At 35.4% G+C, this 14,516-nt stretch overlaps 1 protein-coding gene across 1 annotated transcript in view; it reads right to left on the bottom strand.

Moving 5' to 3' along the window:
* Positions 1–14,516, bottom strand: part of LOC134541546 (LIM/homeobox protein LMX-1.2) — a 353,649-nt gene that overhangs the window by 320,123 nt on the left and 19,010 nt on the right. The window contains exons 5-6 of the mRNA XM_063385060.1: positions 11,131–11,338; positions 10,832–11,077 (exon numbers count right to left, since the gene is read on the bottom strand). Of these exons, the coding sequence (XP_063241130.1) occupies positions 10,832–11,077; positions 11,131–11,338 (454 nt within the window). The remainder of the gene's footprint in view (positions 1–10,831; positions 11,078–11,130; positions 11,339–14,516) is intronic.

Here is a 14,516-nt window from a genome sequence, read left to right as displayed (position 1 = left end):
TCTTGGTTTTAAACATATATATTTAAGTAAAAGCGAGCTTGCTTTGTCATTTAAATAGTGGTGGAACTTTCTAAGTGATTATTAGTTAACTACTAACGATTTAAAGATAAACTTGTGCTAGAAGCCAAATTATTGTAACCTCAAAGAAATTGACCAATAAATATATCAAAGAAAAATTTTAGCTAGCAAACACCATATGATATTTTAATATTATCGTTGATTTCTTACCTTAAATAATTTTCAGTGGTATTCGAATTCTTACGTATTAATCTTTTTTTCTTCACATATAAAGTAGGTAGGCCCACAGTTTATATTCATAACGTTTTAATGTAGGTACATAGAAACTCTTTAAAAAAATTATTATTTGTTATTAAATTTAGCCTACGCTGTTAAAAAGGAACAAATAATTTTAAAATTATGTTTTCATTGAACCCTCAACATATTTATGCTTTGGCCTGAACATAATGATAACCTATACTGACCTATAAAGACTAGTGCATTTAAAAACATGAAAAATTCTGAAATGAATAATTTTTTGTGAAAAAAAAACTCTGGCCAGCATACACTGCTAAAGGTTTTTCGGAAATTTACCATATTTATGTATGGGCGCAGAAAGAAATTGTGAGTGGTTGATATATTTCCCACGTTTCCGTGGTATCCTACTTCTCCTAAGTTCGTTCAGGTAAACAAACTGAATAGACACTATCATATGTGTATGGTAAATTGCCCATAGAAGAAGAGTGTATATATACCGGTCAGGTTTGCAACGAATAAACAGTATTTTAATTTTTATTAATTTTAAAGCTCAGTCTACACGCATATATGGCTATTAATTATTACTTTAAGGATTTTCCTGTAAATGGGTCACGAAAGCTCTCTTGAATTATATGTTTAGTCACAACGTTTGTATCAAGATATTTATTAAACTTTATTATTTAAGTACAAAATATCACCTTAAACTGATATTAGATAGGTAACATTTTGTAAATATCTAATGAAAATTTTTAAAGAAACATAGCATTTAAGAGTGCTATTGTGATCAACTTACGGTAACGGCCCTTATATAACAGAAATGATAAGAAAAGAAAATAACTAGCATGTCAAGTGAGACCGAGTCTTACGTAATCTGTTTACTTGAAATTTATGATTTGTTATTTAAAAGTAGACTACGAGCGTTCTTTAAAAAATTTGTTTGTTTAATATATCTTTGACGACCTCATTTTATCTTTCTTGGAAGTTACATTGTTTAGAAGAAAGTTAAATTCATTTAGTATCTACCGCAATAGTATTGGAAATTTCTTCTTAAATCTATAGGTACATATTAGGTATACGAACATTACTTAAACTGTTGTAGGATGTAATGATGAACTCAGCTGTCATCTGTCGTCGTAAAACTATTGTTGCGAAAGAATTAATAAAGTCAAATGCAGGGCATAGGGTTACAACTCCAAGATATTAAGATACAGCAGTGTGAAATATTTTGTTGTTGTTATATTTTGTCAAACACGCTAAAAAATTATTTTTGGAACATTTTAGGTCAAAAATTCCGAACACATTTAGGTATACAGAACATAAGTTTTGTCATGTTATGCATACTTTTTTTTTCATTAAAAAGCCTGGATTCAAATAAAATATGAGGTTTATACATTCCACAGCAATTCATTGTAACATTCATTTACACAGACTTATTTGAAGTGTTACAAAACAAATATTTTAGCATCTGGTTTGCTAAGAATTTGTTTGTAGTAAGACGAAAATAGTTACGGTGCCTATATACAACACAATATTTCCTACGATTTGGCATCAACATCTACTAGTATGAAGCTTGTATTCTTTTCGCATGAGAACAGACTGCACCATTGAGTGGCCTCAATTGTTTAGGTACTGAATGAAAAGACTACATTTTGTACTATAAAAAAATAGGAATTATTTGTCATTTAACAAAACTCACGAAATAAAAATAAACAATAAAACTTCAAAATCCATGTGTGTGACTTTTAGGGTTATTCATATTTTGAAGATAAATACCCTCTAGATGCGGCAATGGAATTTGTAAATAAATATTGTGATTGTAGAGTTATTAGTAGAGACCCGAAAAATCGCGGATTCAATTCGCGATATCCTAAAATTGAAATAGTTATACACCAATGCTGCTTCTGCCATTAGCTCACAACTCATCTTCAGGACTCTGGACCAATAAGAAACACGTAACCAAATTTGTAACGAATCACAGGCTACTACGTTGGGACGTCTCACACGACAGCAGCCAATGAGTGGGTGACATTTTCCAGAGTATACATAGAGCTGTGGAGTTCATCCTAGCAATCATTGAACCCGCGAAATTTTCCTGTCCCTAGTTATTACTTAGTTTCAATTTACTGAGAGCCTACCATACTGGGTTAAATAATTTCTAGAAAATAATTTTAACACATTTGGTAAAGTAATATTTTATTTTAATAAGAGTCATTTATTAAATAACTGAAATATAACATATTTCTTAAGAACAATCCGAGTTTGTTACACGTGATACGCTTTAAATTTGCGTTTAAACAAATGAATAGAACTGTAAGATCACTTTCTTTATAAAAATACCCCAAAACATTATTTGTTCAAATTAAATATATCTAGTATTAAATCAAGGACAATATTAAAAAGTCATGTGATGTTTGCTACTTAAAAATTTTCTTTGGAATATTATTTAGTCAATTAGTATGAAGTATTTCTTTGAGGTTCAAAAAATAATTTGGCTTCAAGCACAAGTTTTTCTTTAGAGCGATAGTAAGTAGTTAACTTATAGTCACTAATAAAGTTCAACCTTTATTTTAATGACAATGCAAGCTCGCTTTTACTTAAATTTATATGTCCAAAACCCCGATTAAGTTAGCAACAACATACCTATAAATTTTTTAAAAGGAATTTTTGTCGGTAACGTAGTGACCAAGTATTTTATTGAAATGCTACAAGTAAAACGTTAAAAATATTTCTAACACATTTATGTTCGACTTGCAAAACGTGTGTTGTAACACTATGTTTATCATGATTTGGGAGACTACAGTTTATTATCAACATTACTGTGATACATTCCTGATGAATGTATTGTGTAATTACAGTGTTAAATTTTTGCATGTTAGCACAAATATTTTGAAAATTAGTTATGGAAATATTTCTTTGTAAATTTTTAGACGTTTTTACTCTACAGTTTTTTGTAATACAACAATTTATCAAAACAAACAATTTGTTCTAGTAAAGAAAGTGATTTAATAGGTAACCAGTGTTCATAAAAAGTACATTTAACATGAAAACTACCAAATCACAAAAAAAGCTGAATTTGGCTAAAAAAAAAAAATGTTATTTAAAGTAAAAGCATCTTAAATAAATCCTCTTTGTAATAACACAGCACTACTAATTGTTAAGATTACGTGTCTCACAAAATATTAATATTGTATTGTTCAAAACTTCACACGCATACAATCTTAGAAACTTGCGATTTGTAGCACACTGGCAAAGCCTTCTGAACACGCAAACGTTTGAGGTCACCTTCGACAAACAAAATCACTACATCAAAGAAAATCCCGATCCCGGAGTTTGTTTTGGCTGGGGAAATTCACCGACAAACGAACTGCGGCCGAGTTCAGACGGCTGTCTCGCAGGACGCACACCGTCCGTCTCCTTCGATGGCGTCCCGCTTCGAGCCGCGGAAGAGCAGATCCTATTAAAAGATCGCACGCTGGGATCGTCGCGCGTGAGCGGCGCGTAAAAATAGCGAATTATAAAAAGATCAGATGCCATCGGGCCTGAGACCTTATAACTCAGTTTAACTTCCGCGCACAACTCTTGCAGTGACTATCCTCACGCATGCAAAACGAACATCTAATTATACACAATACAAGAAATTTATTTTTTTTGGAATAATGGTTGAGTTTATTAGAACGTTACACCGTGTTGAAAATATTTTTTTTTTAATTTTTACAAGGATAATCGTTGTAAACTCAGTTGCCAAAGGTTTCATCACTTGTAAAACGGCAAGGCAGTGCTTTGTAAAATTACAAATGGTAGAATGCTCTGTATTGTAGTTATACCTACCAGTGATTCCGTTGGCAACTGAGTCTACAATGGCTTTCCTTGTAATTATTTTTGGATCCACCAGCGGTTAGTATAGTATAACTACTATAGCTATATAATAGGCCTAAATCAGCATTTACCTTTATTCTCTTGTAATCTTACCAGAATTGAAAATTTTGTCAGAGAGGTCAAAAATAAATTATTACTAGTTAATTCATGACGTTGACAAAAACATCAATATTCCGGTATTAGCGTCTGTAGTATGAATTCATCACTTAATATCAGTATTAATATATCACCTAGCATACCTATTACTATATTTTTCGACAATGTATGTATAGTACTAACTGTAATTAAAGTAACTCCCTGTATTTTAAAGGTTACCACTTTGTCGATAAATAAAATTTCAAAGATTTTTAAATTATCGGCGTGCTAGGCCAATGATTGTTATGCGCAAAATAAACATGGAGCTCTTTAAAAAAGCTATAAGGTATGTATAATAAGTAGGTTTAACTCTCTTCATGTCTCGATCTAACACACCATTTGTTATTATTTCATTTGATTGTCATTTTTATTAGATCATTCTGCCTGTAAATTTATCTCTATAGTGCTCTGAATATTATTTTTGTCTCATTTTATCAAAATATTTACTGCTGTAAAAAGTCTCTTACGCGACTTAACAGCTCTAAAATAATATTTAATAAATATCTGGTGAGAATATTTGTGACCCTTTAAAAAAAAAAGATAGCTATCAGAATTAATTTACAATAAATTCCTTGAATTGAATTTTATGACAAGAAAAATAAAATTAAACACTCCGCATGTGAGGCCGACCCTCAATTAGATTCTGCGTCCTGCTTCTGTAGACACGGCGTTGAAAGGCATTTTTGTTTTAATAAATCTGTAAAAAGCTATACGTAATTATGAAGTCATAAAATTAGTTTCAAATAAGAATCCTAAATGTTATATTTAAATTAAATGTTTCTGTTATATAAAATACTTAAATCAAATTGAAATATTTTTCTTAGCCAGTGGAATTAAGTGTCCGTAACACTTGGTATTAAACAATAAAGAATTGATTAAAATTGCATTTACTCCAGTCGGAATAATGGAATCATCGCCGTAAGTAATTTTAGGGTAGGAAACGTGTCAAAGCAGTTTTCAACCCCTCAAAATTGCATGGAGAATGTACCATATAACTAAATAAAATATGTTACATTTCCTATAGATTTTCTTGTTTCCCAAATAAATATAGGAAGGATTCCATATTTGTGTGGTAAATTTCCCATAAAGTTTTACAGGCTAAAACTTCCAGTTCCTGTCTGGGAACGCCGCGAAATTAATTGAGAGCAAACTAAGAAAACGTATGGGCATATGATGTATCAAACATATAGCGGTAGCATGTACCTATAAATAGATATTTTATTTGTAACAGGCCAACCGTAGTCTTACATGATTCATCAGGGACTCTCTCAAAGGATGTTTCATCGTTATTATTAGTGCAATGGCATAGACTACGCTGCTGTAAATTTAACTTATTAACGTACATGTTACCTCTCCTGCATTTGCATAATATGTTAAAATGCATAGGTATTTAATGTATTATGATACTAGCAAGGTAAATATTTTTCCACAAATGTACTTAGCTATAGTTTGGCATCTTCGATAACATGACTGAGAAAGATACCAAATTGTCTTCAGAGTGAAACCTATAGGCTAGGTGTGGAACAAATAACTGTAAATGCCTAACTGCAGCTAATGTTCTATTAAAGTTGTACGTTTTAATGTCTCACAGCAGGCCTATCCTTGTAGTATAGGAATACGTAAGGTTAACTCAGTTTGCTCTTGTCAGGCGAGATAGCGTAGGTACTTCTTACAGCACTTGAAACGGTGGCAGTTCCAAAAGGAGAATAAGTTTACATGTCGCATTCTTTAAAGTACTCGTACATATGAGTATTAATACAGTTTGCAGCAAATATAATTACGATATATTTAAATAGAACTTATAAATAAAAAAAATGCTACAAACCTTTAGCATTTAGTTTTATATTGTCCAATTTCAACTTGGTAAATACAGTTTACTGATGACGTGAAACAAACCAACTGGATCTATTTGAGGTATTTTTGTAGAAGTTAAAGTTTTTCTTCCGCTCTTGTGTGCTTATCTGCTGCTTACTCCACTTACCCTAGGTTCAACATGAGTTACCGAGTAAATGAACGACTCAACCGGATCCAGATACCGAACGCGGGTTGACTACCCGGAGTTACATTACGAGTGTTTACTCTAATCGAATTAACTAACAATGTTTCCGAGAGCGCTTATACCTGGAGAGATAAGGGGGCGTAGGCCTACACAGTAACCTAGAAATATTTATTAGCATAGGCTACATACAGCCTTTTCTAAAATCAGCTGTTCTGCTAGGAATAGCGCTTGTAAAATCCACGCACTGTATCATCGGACGATGTTCCATTCCTGTCAGGCAATCTGTACGTGCTTTTTTTTACAATGACTGTACGACCCAGTGGGTTTTGTAACGCGGAGCTTAAATGTTCAGTTCTAATCAAGAGGCCGACAACAGCTGTACTAATTGTACTGTGCCGAAATGCATAGCAGTAATTATGCCATGTAGTGTCAGATGTTTCAAAAGAGTTACTGCTATTGTAAATATAAGGGTGAAAATAAGCAAGAAATAAAACTGGGAGTTACTTTCATCAAGTAGAATACTTTTGTTTTTGTAATTATAAGCCGGCCCGGATTACAAACACTAATAGGCTTCTTGTGTGATAACATAGCCTACAAGTTTACAACTCTTTACCAGTGTGAACATACTACCGCGGAAAACTTGTTCTTGACTAGTACCACTTTGTTCAGCAGTTAAAGCAAAACTTCATACTAGGCTAAAGCCAAAATAAACACGAATAAACCACAGTGACAAAAAATACTCAGTCATTTTAAAAACCATTTATGGTAACCTTATAAAAATAAGCTTTACGGATGAAACGAATAGCTTATTCAACTTTGATGAAGAATTCTCATCGTTCAATAATAGTCATGTTAACTAAGAAACTATGTTATTGAATCCTACCATAATTGCAGCAATTTTTACCTAAACATTTTTTTAATGCTTAATGAACACGATAACAAACAATCGACGTGACCTGTAAGTTTTTATCTTTTGGTAATACGTCAACATGTTGTGCGGGGAATACCTACCGCCTATAGGCATACGGAAATAGCCTATGCAGCGAGGAAATTACAAACTTTCATGTGAACCAAATTTAATATTTGGTTGTGGCGCAGCAAGTAGCATATGTCGAAGTCCGTATGAGGAAAATCTACTAGGCTATAATGCGTGCTTACCTGATGTCAAGAAATGTGATAGTTATTTTCGTGATTTTCTCAAGTTGTTTTAAGATAAAGCTACTTTGAAAATGTTTCCTACAAATTTGAGTTTAGTATGTTGCAATACGTACCACCGGCGTACAGCAGACAGTCTCACATGTATTACTAAGTACTTCTCGAATGACAGCTTAATGGGAAATTATTGGTATAAATTAAAAGCAAGATCTCAATATATGCTAACACTATCCATGTAGGTATATGTCGATCGGGCCTACGTCTAGGCTATGTTACTACTTGTACATACCTGTGCCAAAAAGTAATTAGGTACCATCATTAATACAAGAAGGCATACTAAAAACCAGGTTTGTTGATTAAGAGACAGCGAAACTCGTTTCCTAGGGGCTGGCTGATCCAGGCTATGGCAAAATCCAAATTTGGATTTCCGCGGGATCAGGCACAACAGGATATTCGTGCTTCATTAATTTTACCATCATTCCGATACTAACCCAATAATTTCTTACCCCGCCTACAATAGTCACAATCGATTTCATTAAAATATTTAAAAGTACATAAAATGCGATTCAGGGGGAATAGGATAAAAACGTGTTTGAGATGGACATGGGGAAGATAAAGTATCAGGATAGAGATAATGTGATAACTAAGTTTATCACTTTAGTACGATGACGTATCCTATTGAAACAAGTATTTCGAGTGGGAGGAGTTGGTGCATACGCCGTAGAATGACAGTTTTCACTAAAAATGCAAACTAGGACGTGTTCTAAAAGTTGGTGTAACAGCCCAATTTGGCGGTAATTTTCCCAACGCATTTCAGAAGTGTCTAAGCTGTATTAATGAAGCATACGAAATCCCAGTTTAAATTAGCAAAGTAAGTATCTATCATTTCGTATTAATTTACAGCCAAACCGATACATTGAGAATAACATTTTTTACAGAAATCAGCTTAATCTCTGTAGGTTTACTGCCAGCTCACGAAGCAAATTTTTTTTTTTTACCAAAACACATTAAAAACAAAGTGGGTAGAAACGTTAAAACAATTCAATGTAGTAAATATAATTATCACGCGTCTTTTAGTTTTGTGGTTGCATAGCTGCAATAAATAAGACTGAAACATGAGGCGAAAATTAAAATGGAGAAATTTGCTTTCGCGTGAAACCTACTTATTGTTACAAGCGGTTACTTTGAACAGCGCGTGGCCAGACTACAGCGTCTTAGGCATGTTTAACAATTGCACCTTGAAAAAGGGAACTAACTTCAAGTGGTTAGGTCAAATGGGAATTTTTTTTTAAATGTAAATAAAAAAAATTGTGAGTGCGCTTAATGTAAAATTCTTCGCTAGGTAGGCCTTATATTAAGACGCGGTAGGATAGTAACCAATCCCGCTTCGAAGGGCGTTCTGAGCCTTTCTACTAAATATTCATGAATTATATATTCACGAATCTCGGGATAAAATCAAACACATCGTGAACATATTTTGGAACATTAATCTTCAGTCTAACGATAAAATATTTGTAGTCCGTGAGGTAGGAAATTTCCTAATTTAACAATATTTGGCCAACTACTTAGGACTAGTCTGTAAAACACTAAGTTCTTCTATCGTTAGTTGCAAGACATATTTTTACATGGCGTAGGCCCTAATGATTGCCTATAGGACTAAGAGTCAACTGCGGAATAAGTTTTCTCACCGTATGAGATACAAGGGACTTGTCTTAGCTATAACAATAGGTAATAATTATAATATATTATTACAATAATAATTATTATTCCATTGCGACGCCAATAGTTTAAGCCTATGATGAAACAATAAGTAGTAAAATACCACGTTGATCTCGGAAAGAAACCAATGGGCAGTAGGCCTACACAGATATTTGTTGTTTGATAACACATAGGCCTATACATAATATTTATTAAATATTAACGCTTACAAAAACTGCGTAAATAAATAAGTGCTGCACAGAGCAGTCATAATTTTACTGAGCTATTTATTTATCGTGCAGAATATGAATCTATCATCTGGTCACAGCCTTGGTCGATATTATGTTGGAAAATAAACATTTATTTCTTCCTTCCTTCCTTCCTTTTTGCTGTATTGAAATTATGCACAAACTCTAAAGTCCTTATTTTTTGCCGGTGACCATAAACTCTTTAGATGACCATTTAGCGTGGGAAAATGTAGGCCTGACCAGGAGCATGAGAACTAGTGGGTGCTGGTATCTATCAGAGCATATCGCATGCCAAGAAAACACGCAATTTAAAAAGTATTTGGCACCAGTATGCAGAACACTAACTTCTTCGATCTTTGGTTGCAAGCGATTTTTTAACATAGTAAAGGCCCTAATTGTAGTCTATAGGACTAGGTAAGTATAGTCAAGTGCGTAACCTAATGAGAGAAACGAAACAAAAGTTTCACAAACCAAACCAAGTTAATTCAAGCGAATAAATTTTCCCTCAATAAACTATCGCCTCTACTTGCAGTGTATAAGGCCTAAAGCGTATACACTATGTATAAATTTAGTATCTTTTTTTTTACTGACAATGATTTACTGAACGCAGTGACAAGTACTCAAAACTTTTCTTACATAGTGCCAAATAAACTTTTCAGTCTAATGCGAAGTTTTCTTGCCTGTTGAAAGTCTAATAGAGCGATTTACTAAGTATAACAATCGTTGGAGTTCGGCGAAATTTATAGGCTACCGCGCTATCTTCTTCTTTTTTTTCCAGCAAAGCTATTTTGCCTCGTTTTGGTATTCGGCCATGCAAACAGAAAATTTTATGCAGACCATTGGCATGCGGATGTTCCCCAAATCTTTTATTCACTTAAGAGTGCTGTTTATAATCATCGTAAAATGAAGTTTAACCATTAGGAGGAGGCACTGTCCACTATTTTTTTGTTGTTAAAAAAAGCTAACGCTGCGTTGCGGTTGCTTGAAACAAAAAAAAATTGTCATGTTTTAATAAATAAATCCATAAACAAAATCAGACCACTCATTAGTCTATCGTAGACAAACCGTAAAATATGCAGACTTTTCTGATTGGTCACTACTAATATTTCTTACTGAATTTGTGATTTATATTTATTAAGTTGTTAAGAGTAACGCCCTATTTTACTACGAGAACACTGCTGTGATTTGGCCACAGTTTTAGGAGGTTCGCTTGCTTGGCGATGTAGAGTTATTTACAAGAACCTACTATACGTATTCACAATGTTTCATTAAAAAAAAACCTCATACCACTTGGTGAATATTTAGTGTTTTCACGTCTGGTAAACATTTATTGAAGGACCTTCGACGCAATCAAAACCTGTATTGTCACACTGACGTAGCTATAAGTTATTGCAAATTTGGAAGTGATTATGCAGGAGACTACCCGTGGGACTTGCACGTAGAGGCGCCTGCAGGGGCTACTCACTCTGGGGCTGTTCGCTCGTGTCCTCGGTCTTGACGGGCGACAGCTTGATGGGCCGCTGCGGTCCCTGCAGATTGACGAGCAGCGCCGCGCCGCCCCCGGGGGGGCGGGGGTGGGGGTCGCCGCCGCTCGCCAGCGCGCCGGCCCGCCCCCAGCACCACGCGCCGCAGCCGCCGCCGCGCTCCACCACGGCCACCGAGCACGCCACCTTGAGGGAGCCGGCCGCCCCCTCCCCCGCAGACAGCCTTGCTACACGACCGCCAAGCGCGCCAGACCCTGCGAGACCCCGCACGTCCGCGCACCTCCGCGGCTGGATCGCGACTGAGCGGGAGGGGGCACGCTCCATCCCCTCCCCTGGAGCCGAGCCCGCTGCGCGCGCATCTCCCCCCTCCGGCGGGCCGGGCGCGCGCATGCGCCGGGCGCCGCGCAGACCACGCCCCCCGCCGTCGCCATTGGGCCGTGCGGCTGATCAACACCGTGCCGCCTCGCGACACGGCTCCGCGCGAACGGCTGGAGGTGAAAAGAAAATGGCTGCTTCAGTAGGTGACGGGGCATCATCGATCCGGCTCGAAAGGCTGGAGAGCGGCCTTTTTTTATCCCCAAGTTGTAAGCAAGCATTGGTAGGGAACCAGAGGTGGAGTCGTGTTTTATTGCCTTTTTTAAACATTGTTTCGGGCAAAGTTGTCCCAACACGATTTCGGGGACGGAGCTTTCGGCCAATGGTGTGATGGCATTGACGGACGATCCTCCGGGCCGCTTCTATAACCGGCTCTTGTTGTTGTCTGGGAGAGGAGGGAGGGGGTTAGCTTATCTTTTTTGAACCGTTGGTAAAGAGAGCTCTGGCCGCCACTAAGGGGTCCGCTTACAGAGCACTGAGTTCCAGAAGAAACCACGCGGTCACGATAACACACTGCGGTCTGTTTACTTAAATCATTTAAAAATACGGTGAGGGCGGATGAATGGTTCTGTGTCCGTATTTTGTTAACAAACTTTATTTTCATGATCGTGAAAAGGGCTAAAACACGTGTTTTTCAGATTTTGTTTTACACATGAAACACCTGGTTCAGATTCTTGGAAGCACCCAAGCACACCATTATCCTCATTTCTCCGCCATACAATATTATGGTTACCGCTCAAACTTCACAGTTGCTCTATGCACGACGACAAGACAGCGCGCCAGTCCAGAGCTTTGCGCTTAGAGGCGATACCGCGCTGGAAGCAGCAGCGAGTGTCGCCCTTATCATCTCGCTTCAGTAACAGACACATCCCTGACTGGCAGACCCCATAATCAGACCATCGCGTAGCGGCAGGGGTTCCATCGTGAACAGCACTTCCTGAAGTACGGCAAACATTCAAAAGGGTGACTTCCTTCAAGAAACCAGCTTACAAGGCAGCACCCAATATTGCAACTCGCTTGAGAACTTTGGAAATATTTCGTTGTGCATACTTCATAGTTTTGAGCTCATTTATTAAGGAACGATATTATTGACTGAATAGTGCATTTGCAACAACTGTGGTTGTTCCGTATCTACTTTAAATGATTCTTGCCATGAGTAAGCTTGATTGAAATATTTTTTTTTAATGGATATACCCAATTCGTGGTGCTTTACTAAACGATACCCCGACGAATAACGTGATATCTCGCAAGTTCAGCAAAAATATTCGTTAATGAATTTAAAAAACTGCAGAATAAACAGGAGCATGTACGGCCCGATATTTCTAGAAATTTTTTTTTTAGCCAATTTTTCTCAAAATTTTGTATCATACGAGATATTCAATATTAACTTTGGTAATGTAACAATTGTGTTATGAGACAATGTAGCACAGTAGTCTCTTTTTAATAATATGACGTCTCAACAGGAAGAAGTCAGGGATAATTTGTAACATAAATTTAATGCTTGTGAAACCCAAAGGCACATAACATCAGTACAAACATTTTATACTTATAAAAAAATTACACGTTTAAAATTAATATCTTTTTGGACCTACTTATATCTGTGTAGGTATGGTTACCCTTGGCCTAACTTTTTTTACATTTTCGAACGATTATCAAGAGAGTTTGTGCGTAAGATACTGTTAAACAATCAAGTAGCTGTTATATGAAATCAATCGAATATATACCATTTGAGTATAATGTATTTGTTCCAGTTTCAGAATATTTACTTTCGCCATTCGCTCATTGTTTGTGAATATACATAATGAGTCGAAGGCGTACCTAATGTGTGATGACTCTATAGCTTTGAAAGGTATTCGAAAATGTAATTTAACTTAAGTTAGTTACAAATATGAAATAGTCTACTTGAGATTGAGCGAAAAATAGATAAGGTTTAAAATTTGAATAATAATTAAAGTTACAAATTTCATTTTCATTTCACTGTGGAAATAAAGATTCCCCCACTCTGTTGGACTGTAGCTTGGAAAAACAATGAAAATTAACAGCTAATAAAAATATAGTATACTACGTATATTAGTAGCTAAAAAAAAGGTAAATTAATAGCTAAGAAAAATAAATGAATAGCTAAGAAAAGTAAATTAATAGCTAAGAAAAATAAAGTTTTAGGTAAGAAAAGTAAATTAATAGCTAAGAGAGGAAATTAATAATTTAAGAAAAGTACTAGCTCAAGAGCACCATAACAATTCATATAGGTATGCCTGTCGAAAGGCTCAATTATTTGGATATTTTTATTTATTTATCAACTTATTTTATGTGGTGAAGTTAAAGTGTGCCGCCTTGTATACCATTAGGACAAATGTTATGTGTCTACCTTTTACTAACTCTTTTTTCCAGACCTCTTATCTTCTTTACCTACTTATACCTTTTAGTGGATAAGCTAATGTTTTCCATGCATTACAGCAAACCTGCCTGTTCACATATCAAGTGCACTGTTACAAATTTTCACCTTAAGTTTACGAAGAAGGCTTGTTACAAATTATCCACGAATCTTAGTAAATTTTTTCTCATAGATTTAGGTACGGGTACTAAATTCACTATTTCAAAAATTAATCCACACGAATAATCTTTGTGTAAAAGCAAAATATTCAGAAACTGGTTAAGACTATACTTACTCAAAAATACAATTATTTCTTTGCCGCGTGTGTTCACCCTGTTAATGCCGACAACTAGAACTAGGAATTAGAAAAAAAGCATTGTTTGTACGAAGACCAAGTTTTCTGAAATGACAAAGAACTCTTCGTTTATTTCAAGTGATTTCTTCGTTGAAAAGTCCGTAAATTTACTGTTATTTCTAACAGTGCATTTAGCTTATAACCTACATAAACCAAGCGCAACATCAAACAACTACCTACCTCTAGGCGTAGAGAGGTGATATATATATATATATATATAAACATAGGGAAAAAGTTTGTATTTCACATTTTACAAACTAAATTTAGGAACTAGTTGGCTAATACATTGTCTGTGACAGTAAGTACAAACAAATGAAACTAAAAATAGTTTAGTAAAAGGTGCGTGTCTTTACTTTAATTTTAAATTTATAAAATTAATAGTGTGGAGCTAGTTAGGTTTGTAATTGACAAGTAAATAACTGTAATTAGCTGTACATATCAGTTAAGTACTAGATTCATTGTTCACATAGGTATCTATGTATATTTCGTTGCATAATGTTAAATTCACACAATTAATTGCCAAAGTTACAACAAATAGTTCACTCTCAGCCGCTATTTGTTT

This window comes from Bacillus rossius, assembly GCF_032445375.1.
Source record: "Bacillus rossius redtenbacheri isolate Brsri chromosome 4 unlocalized genomic scaffold, Brsri_v3 Brsri_v3_scf4_1, whole genome shotgun sequence".
NCBI classification, from domain to species: domain Eukaryota; kingdom Metazoa; phylum Arthropoda; class Insecta; order Phasmatodea; family Bacillidae; genus Bacillus; species Bacillus rossius.
Note: the sequence above shows the minus strand (reverse complement) of the source record. Positions and strands in the feature narration are given on the sequence as shown.